The sequence below is a fragment of the Lissotriton helveticus genome, chromosome 8 (assembly GCF_964261635.1).
Source record: "Lissotriton helveticus chromosome 8, aLisHel1.1, whole genome shotgun sequence".
Taxonomy (NCBI): Eukaryota; Metazoa; Chordata; class Amphibia; order Caudata; family Salamandridae; genus Lissotriton; species Lissotriton helveticus.
Window position 1 is genome coordinate 1,239,154,875 of NC_136069.1, and position 21,299 is coordinate 1,239,176,173.

Consider the following 21,299-nt stretch of genomic DNA (forward strand, 5'->3'; position numbering starts at 1 on the left):
AGGTCTAGTTTGCGCTATATAAAACTCTAAAACAAATAATTAAAAAATGTGCTAACGAATGCAGCGTTGGCACATTAGATTGACAAACAAGGGAGGGAGCCAGTAAGAGCAAGTGGAGGGCTATAGTTGTAAAGTAGTCCCGAGTGGAGATCAATCAACCTCTTAGTGGACGTGCATTTAAAGACCCAAACAGCCAATAGCATTACATTAGACATGAATACTCCACTGGACTAGGCAAAGATGTTATTAATAAAGTATCAAGGTAATGCCTGAAATCGTTTGGTCAAAGAAAGCCAAAGATTGAAAGAGGCGGACCCAAAGTCCTATCCGTGTATATTGTAAGCAGTAGGTCAGTTTGACAGCTGTGCTACCCAAACCCAAACCAAAAATCAAGGGCCTGATGCATAATGGCTGTTCACATGCCTAGACGTACACCTTCGCTTAGGGAATATTTACAGACTTTACCTGATTCCCATAAGTGACAGGCCGGGCTTAAATGAGAGAGGTTTACATTTCACTTCCGTGCTCTGCACCTCTTTCCCCAGGCCACAGAAGTACAGATTCTTCACATTGCTAAATGGCTGCTTGTTTTCAGTCAGGATATGCCATGCCATGTGAGCTCCCCCTAGTACTCCCATTGGAGACATTTCCATTAAAATAATCTTTTTTTTTTGTCAAATCTGTTTATTAGCATTTTAAAGATTTCATGGTACGATAGGCAGTTCAACAACATCAGCTCAGCAATCTGGGAATGCCAAACAAACACCCATACACGTTTCACCATAACAATTGAGGGACCCAATGTCACGGGCACAGTGTTTCATAATCAAAGGATAAGCGCCCAAAGCTGGCAAGAGCGTGAAATGTCCATGACTGTCCACACGCTAAATTTAGTACATAAGCAGAATTTAGGGTGGATCCTTCCAATGTGAACTTGTACACAAATATGACTTTTATACCACAACTGCAAAGAAACAAAGAAAAGAAAACAACAGCGGCAAAACCACAGGCATTGACATACACTAATACCTTTCTCACTCCATTAAAATATTCATAATGTGCAGAACTTCTGCATTTGTGACATTTCTGCCGACTAAACTATGCAGTATTTTCTATCATGAATTAGGATAAAATTTTACAATCAGATTTATCACCTTTTCTATGCCCAAGTCTGATGTATTTCGCGATATAATAAACGCCTCAACTCAATTCAATAAATAACTAAAACCTCACTCTCTAAGCTCTTTGCCAATTCAATATATTTAATATACGTTGGCTAACAGGCAACCAGAGGCGTCTTTTCAACAAAGTCATAGGGAGAATGGAAGTTACAGCATATGCTAATGACCCTGCTGACATCACAGGAAGTAACAACACATTACTTTTGAGGCTGCAGCTTATCCATGATCATTGATTGTAGTTAAATCATAAAAGTCATAACTTAAGGTTACCACTGATCACCCATTATGGTTGCAAAGAGACATTATTTATCAACCACGTCAACAGTTTAAAAATCCGTGAAAGATTCTGCAGTGTGATTATTCAGGCTGGCAGTATAGAAGTTCAGTAATTGTTCTGCTGCCTAATCTAGTGCATGGATTATAAAACTACTTGAGAGTCAAGGATTCTTTTGTAAAATACTCCAGTGGCTTCTAGGTATTTTTAAAAAATGTTATTGTATTTTTAAGCACCAATTGCATTTCTTCAAGAAGCGCTCTACATACTAACGAAATATACAGAAGGTCATGATCGGCTTGGATGGATACATTTTGTGGTTTTGTTGAAGGTGTATTGAATGATGGGTATTCACACTCAAAGATAAAAACTAAATTTAAAAAAATCGTGCACAAGTAATAAGAACCATGCACCATTTGTACCCAAACTGAACACTGTCATTAAAGTGGTGGGTGGGCGAGATGGGACACCAACAGGTATTGATCGGAAATGTGAAATTGTTATTATTTAATTTACAGATAAGTGGTCTTGGCGTGAAGGGAATCCCACCATACTCGTTTGGAGGTTGAATTTGATCCCCATGCTGTAATAATCGATTTCGTCAAAGTCAAGAACGTAACAGATACTAATGTATACAATAAAATGAAACATCGAATTTGATATTTTGAAATGTTTGTGTGCAAGTCTTTTCTCTGTTACCTTGTCATGAAATGTATACTTAGCTCACATTTTTTAAAGTATTACATTGTGACAATTGAACATTACTTCTACCACTTTTCTTATTCCACTTTTTTTTTTGTTCCAACACTCCCAATTGAAAGTTTTGGGCAAATGGGACTATTGAACATAAACCCAAATGTCACCTTTTTAAGTGTAAAATATTTGCTGCAAATTTTTAAGTTCACTCCAAACTGGAAGCTGATTCACCACTGAAATCTTTCAGCTGTTTCTGTGAATATATGTATATACACATATGTTTATTTTTAGTGTTCAAAAGGTTTATTTAACTTGATAATTAGCTGACATAGTTTATACAGTTAACACATTCACATGCAATACCTCATCATATGTATTGCCTCCTATGAATTATGATGCATGGCACTTCTTTATTTTCTTGTTTAATAAATCTTTGGATTGTTTAATACGTATTGCATTTGGAAAACTAATAGTTGATGCCAAACTATACATTGTTGCAGTTAAACAGGCTTCGATGGGAAACAGTTTGCTCTCCGTAATGCCGGACAATGCCCTACAAATTTAGCATTCTAGAGAGGCATTCTATGCACAAAATTACATGCTTCATAATGCTGTCAAGCCTTGGACCAAATTAATCAGTAACATATTTTCTGTTTAAATTAATTAGTGAGAAAAAAATTAAACAAACATACGTTTTGGAGACTTTCTTCCTATAGAAATGCTCAACATTCCAATTATAGATATGAGGCTTCTGAAGGCTTCCAGTGGTGACAATCATCAGTTGCATGAACGTGTGCCTGCTAATGCCACATCTCATATGGATTGCTAACCCACAGAAGACAGAGTGAGACTAGGAACATCAATAGTCTGCTGTCATGGCAACCAAGACTGATCAGACCTGTGTGTGACCATCCTACCATTGTTTCTGTACTCTCTGAACAATCCTGCAACTCCCAAAACATAATGGAGCCCCCAGAAATCCTCTCCTTCTCTTATGTGAATTGCTCCACACTCCTTAAAAACATACACACAAGAATGTAACTTTTTTTTGTCTGGGAATGCAGCCGCGGTCCGTGGAGGTAACAGCGGTGAAGCGGTGGGTCCGAGTGGGTGGGGATTTCAAGGGACGATGCAGAGGTAAAATTAATTATTTATGTAATTTTCCCTCTGCATCGTCCCTCGAAATCCCCCCCACTTGGCCCCATCGTCCCACCACTGTTACACCTCGGAACCTAAGAAACTCATCTGAAGAGTCCCTCACGAATTGTCGCTTAGCCCAACACTTCATTGTCTACATGACACCCATCGCGGACATATTCAGAACCCATGTCATCAACATTATATCCTACACTGACGACACACAGCTCGTCCTCTCCCTTACCAACTCAACCAGCACTACCAAAGCAAATCTCCCTAAATGCATGTGCAACTTCGTTGCCTGGATAAAAACAACTGCCTCCAGCTCAACACTGACAAAAACTGAAGTCCTCATCTTAGGCAACAGCCACTCTCCCAGGGACGTCTCTTGGTGGCCCTCCGAATTTGGCCCCCGCCTGCCCCTATGGACCATGCCAAGAACCTCCTGATCTTCTTGGACACCAACCTCTCCATGAGCAGACAGATCAATGCCATCTCCACATCCTGTGAATGCTACGCAAGATTTGCAAGTAGATCCCACTAAACACCCTCCACATCAGAATCCCAGCTCATGTCCTACGCCGACTCCAAACCACACAGAACGCAGCAGCCAGACTCATCGTGAACATCCAGCGAAATAACCACATCACCCCACACCTCAGCAATATCCACAGGATCCTAGTTCAGGAAAGATGTACGTTCAAGTTACTCACCTATGCCTACAAAACTCTCCACAACACCGGTCCAGCTTACCACAACCACTAACTCAATTCCTACCAACCCATCAGACACTTTCGGTCTGCATCCAGCCAAAAGCACATCTCACTTGCTTCAAGAAACCCAGATGTGAAGGACGCTCCTGCTCATCCCACACAGCCAAGACCTAGAACCACCTCCTGAAACACCTCAGAACCACCCTCTCCCACACAGACTTCCAAAGGAATCTCAAGACAGCTCGTCCAGACAAAATAGGCATGATTTCCTCCTTTCAGGCCTGCCCTACTCAGCACCTGGATACACTCTCGGGTAATTAGCCCTGCTCTACAATTTCACATTACATATGCCTCATTTCTACTCTCTCCTTGCACTGTTGCACGTTTGGCTGCCTAGCAACAATGCAGGCACCCTTCCACCACGGTGCATGGGTGCCTGTGCTGCAGGCAGGATTGTTTTAGTGCAGGAAGGGACATCTTCCTGCACAAAAACAATCCTTGGACGCTTATGCCTCTTTCTGCGTGAGCTGCAAACTGCAGCACACATAGAAAGTGGAAGAAACGAGGAGAAATAAAGATATTTATATACCAGTGCTCGGGCCAGCCTTGGGCATGGCCCAGCTTGCCCATTCCCAAGGCCGGCCTAAGTCCTGGTTTTAAGTTTTCACCATGGGACGTTCACCAGTGTACGATTTGCGCTGGTCTCTGTTCTCTGGTGAATTCCTTGTACCGGCTTACCCCACTCCACCTTCCACCGTGTAACTTTTTAAAAATGGTTTATAAAGAGCTACTGTTCCCCGGGCATAGAAAAAAGGGGTGGTTCATAACCAAGATGTTTTTTTTGTTGCAGCCTCTTCTACTTACCTCCCCTTTCAGATGCATTTTTAAGGTGGTATAAGGAAGTTGAAAAAAAAGACAAGTTGGTGTGGATCCCCTGCACTCCTAGGTCACTATTTCTGCAAAAACATCAGCATCAGGGTGAACAAATGTGTTTAGACATTGGCAAGATATAGAATAATCATACAGACAGGGCTGATCGGCGATCACTTGAGGTGTAGCTCAGGATATGGGTGAGCTTATAAGGCTACTGATAAAGTAAACCAACTATCCAACTTTCTCGAGGAGAATGGCCGGCTGAGGGACTCCCAGACGGGATTCCGACCGGGTCATGGAACAGACACGGCTCTGCTAGCAGTGGTAGAGGAGGCCAGAAGCACTTTGGACGCAGGGGGGTCAGTGGCAGTGATCCTCCTGGACCTTAGTGCGGCCTTCGATACGGTCAATCATGGAGTGCTGATACAACGTCTAGCAGAGTCAGGTGTCACAGGAGTGGCCCTGGAATGGTTGGCCTCCTTTCTGGAGGGGCGTACCTTCGAGGTTTGGGAAGGAAACGCAAAATCTCCTCCCCTCCCACTTCACTACGGGGTGCCCCAGGGCTCATCCCTGAGCCCCACGTTATTTAACGTGTATATGGCACCCCTGGAGGGTGTGGTGTCTCCGTTTGGCTTCAAGATCATAAGCTATGCGGATGACACCCAGCTAGTAGTGGGCCTGACACAGCTGGAGAAACAGCCTGAGATGCTCCACTCATGCTTGGGAGAGGTGTTTGATTGGATGTCCAGGTCATCGCTCAAACTGAATGGCTCAAAAACTGAGCTGATGATCTTGGGCCAGTCAAGCTTCGCCCTCTCGCCGAGCAGCTGGCCCAACTGTATGGGCACCCCGCCTGACCCAAAGAAGGAGATCAAGAGCCTGGGGGTCTGGCTGGAGCCGGATTTGTCCTTTAGGACACACGCCAAGAAGACCGCTGGCGTGTGTTATGGAATGCTCCGGTCGGCCCGTAAGGTTCTTCCCCTGTTACCAGAACTCTCTCGGAAACTGTTAGTCCAAGGTCTAATCATCTCGCGCCTGGACTACAGTAATGCGCTCTTTCTCGGAGCGCCGGAGTCAACGTTCAAGATCCTGCAACAAGTGCAGAATGCAGCAGCAAGGTTGCTGCTGAACATTCCGGCCAGGCAGTCAGCCAGGCCCGCTTTAAAAGCACTTCACTGGCTCCCTATCCGAGAGAGAGTCACCTTTAAGGCCCTCTGTATTGCCCATAAGAGCATACAGGGGACAGGACCATCCATCCTGAAGGATATGATCCGGCCTTACAAGCCTACAAGAGCCCTACGCTCGGACAACAAACACCTCCTTCAGACGAAGAGAGTTAGGAGAGCTCGTTCAGGCGGCAGGAGCTTTTCCATCCATACGGCGCGGGCCTGGAACTAGCTCCCACTCTCATTACGTTCTGAACCAGATCTTCTCAGGTTCCGGAAACATTTAAAAACCTATCTATTCCCGGTATAACTTTAGCTCTCTTGCTCTGCATGTGCAGCTCGCTTTAGGTCTCTATAAGCGCTGGGATGCCCCTGGGTAACCGTGCGCGGTACAAAATTCGTTAATAATAATAATAATAATAATAATAATAATAATTGATCCAGTGAAACTACACAAAATGTATAATTAGCCAAGAAGGCATCAATGAGTGGATGTATGACGTTACAACGCATACTTTTACCACGCATACCTTTACAACGCGGTTTTTACATCGCAAACCTTTAAAACGCATAGCGCTTAGAGGTGCTGGATAGTGGTAAGTATCATTTTCTATTCCAACTCCAGTCCCCGTGGACACTAGGGAAGGTGTTGGATAGAAAATTAAACTTATTCCCTATCCTAGAGCGCCCCCCAGCGCAATGCGTTGAAATGGTATGCGTGGTAATGCCTGCGTTGTAATGTTAGTGCGTTGTAAAAATTTCGTTGTAAACGTTGTTCACCCAATGAGTTCTCTCACTTTCAGATGATCACCATCTGGCCAAAGGTCAACATGTTTCTAATGTTTGACATAAAGCAGCTTATGATTCTACAGAATGTGAGTTTGCTGCTGCTAGATGCAGTGGCGGGTCCTCCGCTAAGGCGGGGGAGCGTCACCACACAGCTTTTTTGCAGTGAAACACAGAGAAAATAAAATGATAATAAATTGCGTTATTTTATTTTCTCCTACTTCCACCCACAGCTTTGCGTGAGGGGGCTGGGGACGAGTGGTAGCACCTTCCTAAGGTGCGAATGACTGCGCTCTTCGCATGTTCTCTATGCAGGCTGCATTACAGCCTATGTGGAGAACATGCCTAGGCCCCCAGTCAGCGTCTGAGCGCCGAAACACAGCGCTTAGACCAATCACAATGCTGCTAAGGCAGCATTGTGATTGGCTGACTGGGAGCCTGGGTGTGCTTCCTGTGGCCGAGCAAGGGAGGACTACGGAGGAGAGATGCGACGAGGAAGCAGCAAGAAGGTAATTTTGTTGTTGTTTTTTTTCTATATCTGCTTCCCCACCTCCCAAATCCTCCCGCCCTTGCCCTCCTTCCTCTGATCCGTGCCGGCTGCCGCTGGATGGTAGACAACAAATCCTGGAGTTATTGTTCCATGGAATCAGAAGAATCAGAAACTCTTTGGTGTCATACCCTGTCAAGAGCTGGGCATAATGATCAATCTTTTACTTATTTCTTAGAAGCTCTGAGGAAAGGGCGGCTCCTTCTGAGTGTCATAATGTTCCCCATTGGCAGTGCTGCTGAGCTACTCGCATGTCACCAATTTTGTTTGCAGTGCGGTGCATCCCACGTGATCAATACTTCTAACTCAGCTGGTCATCTTGGAATGGTGTTGTTCATTTTGCATAAAGATTTTTTAAGCATTCCACAATGCTGCTTCTAAATGGGCTGGCCTTGCTGGAACTTTAAAACAATGACATCCTACATTTTTTTTTTCTTCATTTTTCATAAGTCTTTATTGCGATTCTTCATCATAAAAAGACAGAATTAACAAAATAATACAATATTACATATTTCATCCATTAACAATACTCCAAGGTTATAAAAATATAGATTCGCAAATGTTACACAGTCACAATAATAAATACAACCATATAAATTAACATTGTCATTATTAAAATCAGTTAAAAATATATCAAACATTTAACCCTGCAAAAAATACTTAGGACATACATTTGTTGTCATTAGCTATTAATGCTATTAAAAATAACACGCTATAAAGTGCACTGAAAAGATGTGTGCCGGGACCTTACATGTTTACTTTACCCCCACTTGACATCCCACATACAAGACCATTGCAAGGTGGAAGAACGCTGCTAAATTTACCTTTAGTTTTTATTGTAATTATACGCCCTACATGTTTAGCCTGTTTTTGTTTATTTTGAATATGCTTGTTGAATTTATGAAACATGTAGCTTTCAAAATAAAACCAACCTATGTAAGATCGCATTTGTTTTTTCGGATGAGGCTGTGTACTAATCTTAAAATATAGGGTTTCTTAATCCAACATACTATCCTCTTTTGAAGGCCTATTTGTTGTTCAGATACAAAGGAATCCTTTGGCCTGACATCTAAAATTACACACTTATTGGAAGGCAGATCTTACTTTACACGTTTCATGGGGAGGATAGACAGGTCCAATAAACTATTTTAATTCCCTCTTTTTACTCCAGTCCAGTAATCTTTTTTTTGTTATTCTATGCTGGTTTTCACTTGGTTGTTCACAAAGATAAGAACAAAACCTATGAAGCTGAACCAATAAATAACATAACAGAAGCTTATAGGTCCTTCAGAGAAGGTGGACAACACAGGCCAACAGGAAAACAGTTCCAAGGGAAGGAAAGCTTGCCCAGGAGGTATACAGCCTTTACAACGAAACTTTTACAATGAACTACCATTACAACGCAACTTTTACAACGCAAACTATTACAACGCATTGCTCTGGGGGCGCTCTAGGATAGGGAATAGGTTAATTTACTATCCAATAACCTTCCCTAGTGTCCACGGGGACTGGAGTTGGAATAGTAAATTAAACTATTCACTATCCAGCACCCCAAAGCACTATGCGTTGTAATGGACTGCGTTGTAATACTTGCGTTGTAAAGGCATGCGATGTAAAAGCATGCGTTGTAATGTCATACATCAGCCCAGGACACTGCCGGAAGGTAAACAGCAGATAACATCACTTAAGCCAAGTCTCTATACCAGGATCACGATCGCACAGCCCGGCGGTGTATTGTCTACATTCTAGACAGCAGTGCCAGGGACAGGCATTGTGGCCATAGCAAACAGCAAATCTTAGGAGGTAACTGATCGGGGAATCAGTAGATCACGCATGTATGGCAGCCACTCAACTGGATCCTGGATGGCGGGTATTCTGTGATGAAACCCCAGAGTCCTACTGGAAAGGAACTTTGAACTATCCAATAGTGAGAAAATGGAAGCCATATCTGATAGAATGTAAGAGATATGAACTGTAAGACAGTTCCTTTAAAAAGCAGAAGAGTTGCATGCAGATTGATGAGCTTTCATTTTCCATCTCTTGATAAACTGGTAAACCATTCATTATGAACGCGAGCGATTGAAGTCTGGGGATCATGTGTTGGCAGGTCAATTAATGAAACTGCAACCGTAAGCCTTACCAAACTGCAAGTTCTGTGCAATGTTACTCGAAGTCAGTGGTGTAGCAAGGGTGCCATGAGCAGCAGTGGCCTGTCCTTAAGGACGGAAGGCCATGCCCCTCCCCCCCCTCCTTTTTTCAAACTTTTCCCGACTTAATATGGTTCCGGAGCAACTTGGCCAAGTGCCCCTGCTGCACTTGATTCTCAGTGGTAGCTGTGGACAAGCAGTCAAAGGCTTCTTGGGAAGGAGAGGGGTGCTCAGGCGGGTTGTGAGTAAGTATAGATTAATGAACGTGACCCATACCCAAAGTGCAAGCAGTAATGCCAATAAATCAACATTGAGTTGAATACTGCTTTTATAGGAAAAAGAAGTATTTTATTTTTAACTCTACATATGCAAAAGAATAACATTTGTAAGCAACTACACAATCCCCTTGAGGTCGGGGCTCCAGTGTTTGTCAGGCAAATCCCTGTCCCACCCTATTCCTTATAATGTGCTCGGGGTTATTCTCCATTCACTGGTGGCTGCATCCAAGAAATGTCCACTAGGAGGCTTTTGTCAAGAGGGCCTCTTTGAATCTTAGGAAGTAGTCAAAGGTGTCTATGGTGCTGCAGCACCTTCAGCATGGAGTCCCTAGGGCCCCCAAGGCAGATTCAAGTCGTACCTGCTCCTGCAGGACAGAGGCGTTCTGCCGGTCAGGGGGGGCCCTGACCATGGGCTCGTTCGTACAAGCTCTGATCCTTTATGGCGAAGATGGGCTACTCGCTGTACATGTAGCAGCACCCAGGAGGCACAGGCTCTCTCCCAAGTGGCGCTGCATGCATTCCCCAGTGATCTGAGATACTCCCAGTCTGCATAGATGTGTTAGGCCAGTCTTTCCCACACAAAGATTAAGGGGGGGGAGAGGGGTGGGGGGGAAATGGTAGATCTTCCAGCTCCTGACCAAAACCCAGATAGGGTGTGATGTCTTCCTCTACGTCTTAGGTGGCCAATCAGGGGCAGATCTCAATGTGCAGGGCTCAACCCTCTGGTCGCAGTCTCACACTTGTACCGGGCACTAGCCCAAATTCTTTGGCAACTTAGTACCCACAGCCCCTTCTTGCATAGGGTTGCTGTGGTATCTCCAGGATTAACGCTCCAGTGCTTTCGCCGACACCATGGCAGCCTCTCCTGACACATGGGGTCGCCGCCATGGCGTTCGCAAATCCTGACACGCTGATCACACAATTACTTCAACGGTGGTCCCCTTTGGCATATGGGGTCACCACAACGAGGCGGTATGGGCTTGGTGCTCCCCGCACAGTACTCTATGCACGGCTCAAGTCTAGACTTTGCTCCTGGCATACAGGGGTCACTGAATCTATGCTGCACTCATGCAACAACCTGATCAGTGCACAGCTGTATCCTCGGACCTCACACAGGGAGACCTCACTGTAGGGCTCTCAACGGGACCTCACTCACTGAAACGCTGTCCTCTTCCTCACATGGCACACTGGTCTTGGCAGTAGGCAGGTGCTGGTGCTCCAGGGCAGGTGGTCTTCGTTTCCCTGGGTGATATTCCCGCAACCAGCTTGGAGACTAGCAGGCCTTGGACGCCATGCCTGCTCACATGCAGAAGTCTTGCAGAGTTTAAGTCTTGCAGAGTTTCCCCTTTTCACACAGCCCATCTGGCCACTTGGCAGATACATTTTGGGGTCCTAACCTCCCCTTCTTCTAGTCCATTTTCAGACACTAAGGGGCATATTTACAATAACTGGCGCATCCCTGCAAATCAGCAGGGATGCGCCAGTTATTCTGCGCCACAGCTCCGCCATCATGGATGCGCCGCATTTATAATGCGGCGCACCATGGTGCAAAAACGGCACAGATGCGTGACGCATCTGTGCCGTAAAAGTGACGCATTGCTGGAGTTGCGTTGCAAGCGTGACGCAGCTCCAGCAATGCTCTGGGGGACCTATCTAGTTAATGCTGCGTCAATCCTTACGCCTGCTTCAGGGAGGCGCAGGGTTTTGACGCAGCATGGGCCTAAAAGTGACTGAGTGAAATCTTGTAGATTTCACTAGCCACTTTTAGGAGGCGTTCCTGCGCCGGAACGCCCCCTCCTACACAGGAACGCCTACATGTGGCGCAGGGCATTACAACATGACGCATCTCCCAGATGCGTCACGTTGTAAGTACCCCCGCACCATGGAGCAGGATTTGCGCCGCCGCTGCGTCACAAAAGTGACGCAATGGCGGCGTAAATGAGGCGCAAGGGGATGGTAAATCTGCCCCTAAATGTGATTTAGAGTCCGAGACTTTGATGTTTTATGTTGGGATTCTGCTTCCTTTGAAGTGTAAACTTTTCTTTCTCTTCTTACCTCTTGTAAGGCTATCTGTCATAGCAGGAGAGACTCGGAAGCTGATAGTTCCACAACACAGACCATGGGAATGACTTGTGTTCACATCTGGGTCAGCCACCATGATATGTGAATCAAAAGGTTAATCCTGGGCTTAAAGCCCCACTCTTTATGATTTCGTTATCAATCCCATCTACTTCCTCAGATGTGATCCGGTTCCTTCATTGGGATCTATCACTTAATCAAAGAGCGCCCTTTTATCGTGTAAAGGATAAATCTCCCTCTCCTTCCTCCAGTGTGCCCCACCCAGCTCACAGAAATGAAGCAATAAACAAATCTGTCGGGGGTTTAGTCTACTCATGTCTTCACCAGTCAATTCTGTGCTTCCCAAAATGGAACCCAGGGTCTTTTGTATAATGCACTGTTGCAGGAACACTTGCATTAAATGTACATACACAACGCACAACTGTCCAGCACTGTTACCTCCATGTATTTTGCCACTACAGACATGCATACATTCAGCACACACAATCTGCGTGCACTGTTCAGTACTGCAGCTTCTGTGTATTATACCATGGTGTGCGATTTGCAAACACACACACACCGTCAGCACATACACTCACCATGTGTGTGCTGCACAACACTTCACCCTTCATGTATTGCAGTGGCGTCACTGGGGTTGGTGTCACCCGGTGCGGGTAACTCATGGTGTCACCCCCTCACGACTTACCGCATGGACCACCTCTGTCGAAATGTACGGCGCTAGGTACTGTCTTACTCCCTCTAGCTCCCTCTCTCTGTCTAGCTCCCTCTAGCTCCCTCTCTCTGTCTAGCTCCCTCTAGCTCCCTCTCTCTGTCTAGCTCTCTCTAGCTCCCTCTCTCGGTCTTACTCCCTCTAGCTCCCTCTGTCTCCCTCTCTCTCTGTCTTACTCCCTCTAGCTCCCTCTCCCTCTGTCTTACTCCCTCTAGCTCCCTCTCTGTCTTGCTCCCTCTAGCTCCCTCTCTCCCTCTCTTATTCCTTCTAGCTCCCTCTCTCTCTCTCTCTGTCTTACTCCCTCTAGCTTCCTCTCTCTGTCTTACTCCCTCTAGCTCCCTCTGTCTCTGTCTTACTCCCTCTAGCTCCCTCTCTCTCTGTCTTACTCCCTCTAGCTCCCTCTCTCTCTGTCTTACTCCCTCTAGCTCCCGCTCTCTCTCTCTTACTCCCTCTAGCTCCCTCTCTCTCTTACTTCCTCTAGCTCCCTCTCTCACTGTCTTACTCCCTCTAGCTCCCTCTCTCTCTTGTGTTACTCCCTCTAGCTCCCTCTCTCTCTGTCTTGCTCCCTCTAGCTCCCTCTCTCTGTCTTACTGCCTCTAGCTTCCTCTCTCTCTGTCTTACTCCCTCTAGCCCCCTCTCTCTTACTCCCTCTAGCTCCCTCTCTCTCTCTTACTCCCTCTAGCCCCCTCTCTCTCTGTCTTGCTCCCTCTAGCTCTCTCTCACTCTGTCTTGCTCCTTCTAGTTCCCTCTCTTTCTCTTACTCCCTCTAGCTCCCTCTCTCTGTCTAGCTCCCTCTCTCTGTCTTGCTCCCTCTAGCTCCCTCTGTCTCCCTCTCTCTAGCTCCCTCTCTCTCTTGTGTTACTCCCTCTAGCTCCCTCTCTCTCTGTCTTGCTCCCTCTAGCTCCCTCTCTCTGTCTTACTCCCTCTAGCTTCCTCTCTCTCTGTCTTACTCCCTCTAGCCCCCTCTCTCTTACTCCCTCTAGCTCCCTCTCTCTCTCTTACTCCCTCTAGCCCCCTCTCTCTCTGTCTTGCTCCCTCTAGCTCTCTCTCACTCTGTCTTGCTCCTTCTAGTTCCCTCTCTTTCTCTTACTCCCTCTAGCTCCCTCTCTCTGTCTAGCTCCCTCTCTCTGTCTTGCTCCCTCTAGCTCCCTCTGTCTCCCTCTCTCTAGCTCCCTCTCTCTCTTGTGTTACTCCCTCTAGCTCCCTCTCTCTCCGTCTTGCTCCCTCTAGCTCCCTCTCTCTGTCTTACTCCCTCTAGCTTCCTCTCTCTCTGTCTTACTCCCTCTAGCCCCCTCTCTCTTACTCCCTCTAGCTCCCTCTCTCTCTCTTACTCCCTCTAGCCCCCTCTCTCTCTGTCTTGCTCCCTCTAGCTCTCTCTCTGTCTTACTTCCTCTAGCTCCCTCTCACTCTGTCTTGCTCCTTCTAGTTCCCTCTCTTTCTCTTACTCCCTCTAGCTCCCTCTCTCTGTCTAGCTCCCTCTCTCTGTCTTGCTCCCTCTAGCTCCCTCTGTCTCCCTCTCTCTGTCTTACTCCCTCTAGCTCCCTCTCTCTCTGTCTTACTCCCTCTAGCTACCTCTCTGTCTTATTCCCTCTAGCTCCCTCTCTCTGTCTTATTCCCTCTAGCTCCCTCTCTCTCTGTCTTACTCCCTCTAGCTCCCTCTCTCTGTCTAGCTCCCTCTAGCTCCCCCTCTCTCTCTCTCTTACTCCCTCTAGCTCCCTCTCCCTGTCTTGCTCCCTCTAGCTCCCTTTCTCTATCTTAATCCCTCTAGCTCCCTCTCTCTGTCTAGCTCCCTCTCTTCCTGTCTTACTCCCTCTATCTCCCTCTGTCTCCCTCTCTGTCTTACTCCCTCTAGCTCCCTCTCTCTCTGACTTACTCCCTCTAGCTCCCCCTCTCTCTGTCTTACTCCCTCTAGCTCCCTCGCTCCCTCTCTCTTACTCCCTCTAGCTCCCTCTCTGTCTTGCTCCCTCTAGCTCCCTCTCTCTGTCTTACTCCCTCTAGCTCCCTCTCTCTAGCTCCCTCTCTTACTCCCTCTAGCTCCCTCTCTCGCTGTCTTACTCTCGCTAGCTCCCTCTCTCTCTGTCTTACTCCCTAGCTCCCTCTCTCTCTGTCTTACTCCCTCTAGCTCCCTCTCTCTCTCTGTCTTGCTCCGTCTGTCTCCCTCTCTCGCTGTCTTACTCCCTCTAGCTCCCTCGCTCCCTCTCTTACTCCCTCTAGCTCCCTCTCTGTCTTGCTCCCTCTAGCTCCCTCTCTCTCTGTCTTACTCCCTCTAGCTCCCTCGCTCCCTCTCTCTTACTCCCTCTAGCTCCCTCTCTGTCTTGCTCCCTCTAGCTCCCTCTCTCTCTGTCTTGCTCCCTCTCTCTCTGTCTTACTCCCTCTAGCCCCCTCTCTCTAGCTCCCTCTCTTACTCCCTCTCTCTTACTCCCTCTAGCTCCCTCTCCCTGTCTTGCTCCCTCTGTCTCCCTCTCTCGCTGTCTTACTCTCGCTAGCTCCCTCTCTCTCTGTCTTACTCCCTCTAGCTCCCTCCCTCTAGCTCCCTCTCTTACTCCCTCTCTCTTACTCCCTCTAGCTCCCTCTCCCTGTCTTGCTCCCTCTGTCTCCCTCTCTCGCTGTCTTACTCTCGCTAGCTCCCTCTCTCTCTCTGTCTTACTCCCTCTAGCTCCCTCCCTCTAGCTCCCTCTCTTACTCCCTCTCTCTTACTCCCTCTAGCTCCCTCTCCCTGTCTTGCTCCCTCTGTCTCCCTCTCTCGCTGTCTTACTCTCGCTAGCTCCCTCTCTCTCTGTCTTACTCCCTAGCTCCCTCTGTCTCCCTCTCTCTGTCTTACTCCCTCTGGCCCTGGGACCCAAACTGCTGGGCAAGTGTCAGTGAAACCAAACTGCAAGTCAACGATGCCATTTCCTGCCTGCCTGCCTGGTATATGCATAACTGGGTTTGATTTGGCTTCGGTTTCGTTTCGACTTTCGATCAGAACAACAATGCAAACCCAAACCCTTGACTCTTTGACTTCTGTGACCCATCCATTCCGTGCACGTGCAGAATGCAGATGGCGGATGGTGCCCGTAGCTACGGCGGGCCGGGGTGCCGTGGTGGCGCGCTTCTTGCACTAAAGCAGGACGCAGGTAGACTCGTCAGTGTAAATTGGTGTCACCCCCCAGATGGGGTGACACCCGGTGCGGTCCGCACCCCCCGCACCCCTCTAGTGACGCCACTGATGTATTGCACTTCTCGCAAGCACACATACACCCATCACATACTTTCATTACACACGCACAGTACTACATATCTCATGTAATGTATCCCTTGCAGGCATACATACACTCACAATGCATGTACTGCGCAGCACTGCTCTATCCCTGTACTGTACCCTTCCAAGTCACACATACATCCAGCATAGAGTTACAACTCCTGCACTGCACAGCACTCCATATCTACTGGATGTAGGCCAAGGTTCAGTTAAGCACACAGCAGATGAACCTTAAAAAGGAGAGTAAGAGTGTAGGCCTGTTCACTACTACTGATCACTACACAATATGCTACTACCACCATTCTCGTGCTACTTAACCCATTGGTGAAGGCAGTAGCCTACCACCACTATGAAGATGGTGCCTGGTCCAACAAGACCCCAATCCGTGAGACAGCCTTACGTCATGTCTCTCACACACACACGATCCGTGTTTGCCTATGACAAAATCATTCAGGATTAGGGAGTCTATAGGTGAGAAGCACACCTAACTCGTGCTAGTCAACACGGAAAATATTTGGTGCTTTTGGTCTGGTGCGCTGCCCTTGGAACAAGCCTACATTTTTTTCCAACTCTATCAGTTGTGACACAAACTTTGTACATCGGGCCACAGACTATTAGTTACTCTGAAACAGATGACCCCAAATTTGGTAACTTCCTAAAAAGTAGTTCCTTTTCAGTAACATTGTTCTGTCAACAGAATGGTTAAGGTGCCTTTGTATACACAGCAAAGTAAGCCAATGATACATTCAACTTCTTTATAACTGTCCTTAAAAGCAAAATTGTAAACTGCACCTCTAATTAACAATGTTTTACAGGTCACATGTGATTGTATGAACATTTGTTAGGTCAAGCGGAAATCTTTCTGATTAAACAATCTACCAAATGATATTTTAGTTTCCCACCAATTAAAAGGCTCTGTTTGTTACACTTCTCCACAAACATCCAAGAAGACTCTGGATTTCATTACAAGTTCTCCAGGAACACCGTACCGAGTAAATATCTATACGGTTGGGTGCAGCATTAGCCAGATCCCTTATTAGTGTATCATTTGAAGTCCTGTACCTTATAATTAGGGCTCCCAGTTTTCCATTTTTACTGATTTTTACTGATAAATACAGACAGAAAACTATTTATTTCCTGGTCTGCATTTATTTTTAAATACAGAAAAATATGTAAAATAGGTCTTCTTTGGTTGTTTTGTCGACGGTCAATCATGAGTGCCAGTCAGTAGGTGTACAGATTGAGAGGTAGGGGAGATGAAAAAAGACAATGGTTTTATAATTAAGCTTAATTAAGTGCAGATCTACAGTTCTTTATGCTATTCTGCAATGCAAGTGTTTTCAGATAACACCAATACACTGTATACCTCTGAAACCTTTTGGACATTCAAATGCGAATATCTATTTATCAATCAAATAATGTGGAAAAATACCCATTGCAGCTTCATTTATACCGAACACAGACAATAAAAATGGATAACTACTCTACTTATAATGTAGGGACAATGTTGTAATATACCAATCAATCAATCAATCATTTGTAAACCACACTACATCCCCGCGAGGGTCTCAAGGCACGGGGGGAGGGGGTGCTACTGATCAAACAGCCAGGTCTTGAGTATTCTCCTGAAGGTCAGCAGGTCTTGGGTCTGTCGTAGGCTCAGGGGGAGGGTGTTCCATGTCGTGGCGGCAAGGTGGGAGAAGGATCTCCCACCGTGTTTGTTCTTCGGATGCGCGGGACAGTGGCGAGAGGTCGGCGGAGCGTAGCTGGCGGTTGAGGATGTAGAAGGAGAGCCGTCTGTTGAGGTAGGCTGGGCTGGTCTTGTGGAGTGCCATGTGCGCGGGTGAGGAGCTTAAAGGATCCTCTTGTTGACGGGCGGCCAGTGCAGGTTTCTCAGGTGGGGGGTGATGTGGCCGTGGCGTTGTACGTCGAGGATCAGTCGTGCCGAGGCGTTTTGGATGCGTTGTAGTAGTTTGATGAGCTTGGTTGGGGCTCCCGCATAGAGGGCATTTCCGTAGTTGAGTCTGCTACTGACGAGGGCCTGGGTGACTGTCTTTCTTGTATCTGTCAGGATCCATCTGTAGATCTTGCGGAGCATGCGGAGGGTGTTGAAGCAGGAGGAGGAGACGGCGTTGACTTGCTTGGTCATTGAAAGCGTTGAGTCGAGGATGATTCCCAGGTAGAGTGCGTGGTCGGTGGGTGTCGGGGCTGCCCCCTGTGCCGTCAGCCACCAGGAGTCGTCCCAGGCTGAATGGTTGGAGCCGAGGATGAGGCCCTCCATCTTGTCAGAGTTCAGCTTCAGACGGCTGGTCTTCATCCAGTCGGCGACGGCCTTCATTCCTTTGTGGAGGTTGGCTTTGGCGGTGATGGGGTCCTTGGTGAGGGAGAGGATCAACTGAGTGTCGTCGGCCTAGGAGATTATGTTGAGGTCGTGCTGTCGGGCTACGTGTGCGAGCGGGCCATGTAAATGTTGAACAGCGTCGGTCTGAGGGAGGATCCCTGGGGTACGCCGCAGATGATCTCGAAAGCTTTGGGACGCTCTGGGTTCTGCCGCAGAAGTAGGAGGTGGTCCAATCCAGATCCTTGTCTCGGATCCCTGCGGCGTGGAGGCGTGTGTGTAGTGTGCGGTGGCAGATGGTGTCGAAGGCGGCAGAGAGGTCTAGGAGGATGAGTGCTGCGGACTCGCCGTTGTCCAGCAGGGTCCTGATGTCATCGGTGGCGGCGATGAGGGCAGTCTCAGTGCTGTGGTTGCTGCGGAACCCTGACTGGGAAGGGTCCAGGATTCTGTTTTCTTCAAGGTATCGGGTTAGCTGTCTGTTGATGGTTTTCTCGATGACCTTGGCTGGGAAGGGGAGCAGAGAGATAGGATGGAAGTTCTTGAGGTCTCTTGGGTCTGCCTTAGGTTTCTTGAGTAGGGCATTGATCTTGGCATGTTTCCAGATCTCTGGGACGGTTGCGGTCTCGAGAGAGAGATTTATGACGTTGCGCAGGTGGGGTACGATGGAGCTGCTTGCTCTGTTGAAGACGTTGTGCGGGAATGGGTCTGACAGAGATCCGAAGTGGATTGTGCGCAAGGTCTTGATGGTGTCATCAATGCTCATGCTGGCCCAGGCTAGCAGGGGGTCGAGGTCAATGGTGTGTGGATGGTCTGTTGTGTTGCTGTCTGTTGGGGCTGTCTGGGTGTTGAAGCTGTCGTAGATGTCTGCTATTTTGCGGTGGAAGATGGTGGCGAGGGAGTCGCACAGGGCTTGCGACGGTGGGATGTCGTTGGTGTTGGAGCTGGGGTTGGAGAATTCCTTCACGATGTTGAAGAGCTCCTTGCTATTGTGTGCGTTGTTGTCGAGGCGGTCTTTGAAGGAGGTCCTCTTGGCCACCCTGCTGAGGTGGTGGTGGTAGTTGCGGATGGCGTCCTTGTGTGCTGCGTGGCTATCCGAAGTTTGTTCACTGTGCCATTTCTTCTCTAGTTTCCGGCAGGCTTGCTTAGAGGCTAGGAGTTCTGGGGTGAACCAGCTGACCCTCTTGCTGGTGTCTCTGTGGGGGGTTTCTTCATCAGGGCTAGGGTGTTGGCGCAGTCCTCGATCCAGCGTCTGAGGATGTGGGCAGCGTCGGTGTTGGAGGGTTTGGTGGGTGGGCTGAGAGTGAGGTTTGCGTGTAGTTGGTCTTCGGTGATTTTGCTCCAGCAGCGGCGGAGTATCTGTTGGGTCCGGTGGTGTGTGGTGGGTTTCTGGAAGGCGAAGTGGATGCAGCGGTGGTCGGTCCAGAGGAGTTCGGTGGTGTGGCTGATGGAGACGTGCGGGCTTGAGGAGAAGACTGGGTCGAGCGGGTGGCCGGCGGAGTGGGTGGGCACTGTGACGAGTTGCTTCAGTCCGAGGTTGGCGAGGTTATCGATCAGGGTGTGGAGTTGTTGTCGTTGTTGTTCTCAGGGTGAAAGTTCAGGTCTCCGAGGAGGATGTAGTCGGTGGAGGTCAGGGCGTGCGTACCGATCAAGTCGGCGATGGAGTCGCTGAACTGAGGGCGGGGTCCGGAGGGTCGGTAGATGAGGGTGCCTCCGAGGGTGGAGTTAGGGTCTGTGTGGATCTGGAAATGCAGGTGTTCGGCGGTGCTGAGCGTGTCATTGGTGCTAGTCGAGACCCTGATGCTGTTCTTGTGGGCGATGGCTATTCCTCCTCCAACTCAGTTGGTGCGGTAACTGCGGGTGATCTTGTAGCCGTCTGGGATGGCTATGGCGATGTCGGGTGCGGAGGAGTCGTTAAACCAGGTCTCTGTCAGGAAGGCGACGTCCAGGGATGTTGTGTCGAGCAGGTCCCAGAGTTCGACGGCGTGCTTGCGTCCGGAGCGGGTGTTCAGTAGTATGCATCGGAGGTGGTTGGGGTCTTTCTTGGTAGATGGTTCGTCGCCTCTGAGGCTGGTGTAGCTGCAGTACCGGCAGGTGAAGGGGCCGTGTGTGCGTTTCGGAGCGGCCTTGTAGCAGGTGTGGCTCCTTCCGGAGTTGAGAGCGTGCAGTGGGCTGGCACAGTGGCTTAACGAAACTTGAGGGGGCCCCCCTGTAAACTACATGGAGGGGGCCTCCCTCCCATCCTCCATGCCAGTCTAGAGCTCTCAGGCCAGCGACCAGCCATACTGCAGGGGATGCAGGACGATTGTTACGCCACTGTCACCAGTACAGCCGTTATAAGTAACACTGGATGGTAGAGTTAAAGGTTGGGCTTAGTCTGCCAGCAGGCTATCATAGGTGGTGGTCCATTTATTACAGGGTCCCTGCCATCAGTAGGCCGGGGAAGTTTGCCCAAGTTTAGGTGGGTTTCCTGATGCAGACTCCTGTCATGATATACAACATCGGGCCCACTCATCGTTCAGTTTTGACAAAAGTGCATCCACTGCTCCTTCTCAATTCCGTTGTAAAACATTACACAATGCGACAATGCAGTATTTCCATACCAGATGTAACTACAAAGAGCACATTTTGATAATACTTTTTTAGTAGTAGACAATAGCAATCTTAAGAGGCATTGCATAGCTTCATACACACTGTGACCCCAATTCCATCACAGTATCTCTCTCTCTCTCTCTCTCTCTCTCTCTGTCAGTCAGTCTCTCTCTCTGTCAGTCAGTCTCTCTCTCTCAGTCAGTCAGTCTCTCAGTCAGTCAGTCTCTCTCTCAGTCAGTCAGTCTCTCTCTCAGTCAGTCAGTCTCTCTCTCAGTCAGTCAGTCAGTCTCTCTCTCTCTCTCTCTGTTAGTCAGTCTCTCTCTCTCTGTCAGTCAGTCTTTCAGTCAGTCTCTCTCTCTCTCTCTCTCTCTCTCTCTCTGTCTCTCTATCTCTCTCTTTCTGTCAGTCTGTCAGTCAGTCTCTCTCTCTCTGTCAGTCAGTCAGTCTGTCTCTCTCTTTCAGTCAGTCTCTCAGCCAGTCAGTCTCTCTCTCTCTCTCTCTCTCTCTCTCTCTATCTCTCTCTCTCAGTCAGTCAGTCTCTCGGT

The 21,299-nt window shown here is 48.0% G+C and overlaps 1 protein-coding gene across 3 annotated transcripts in view; it reads left to right on the forward strand.

Moving 5' to 3' along the window:
- Positions 1 to 2,115, forward strand: part of RGN (regucalcin) — a 137,230-nt gene extending 135,115 nt beyond the window's left edge. For all 3 annotated transcript variants that reach the window (XM_078658217.1, XM_078658216.1, XM_078658215.1), the window contains exon 7: positions 1,974 to 2,115. In XM_078658217.1, coding sequence (XP_078514343.1) covers positions 1,974 to 2,024 — 51 coding nt within the window. In that variant the 3' untranslated portion in view covers positions 2,025 to 2,115. The remainder of the gene's footprint in view (positions 1 to 1,973) is intronic.
- The last annotated feature ends 19,184 nt before the right edge of the window (positions 2,116 to 21,299 follow it).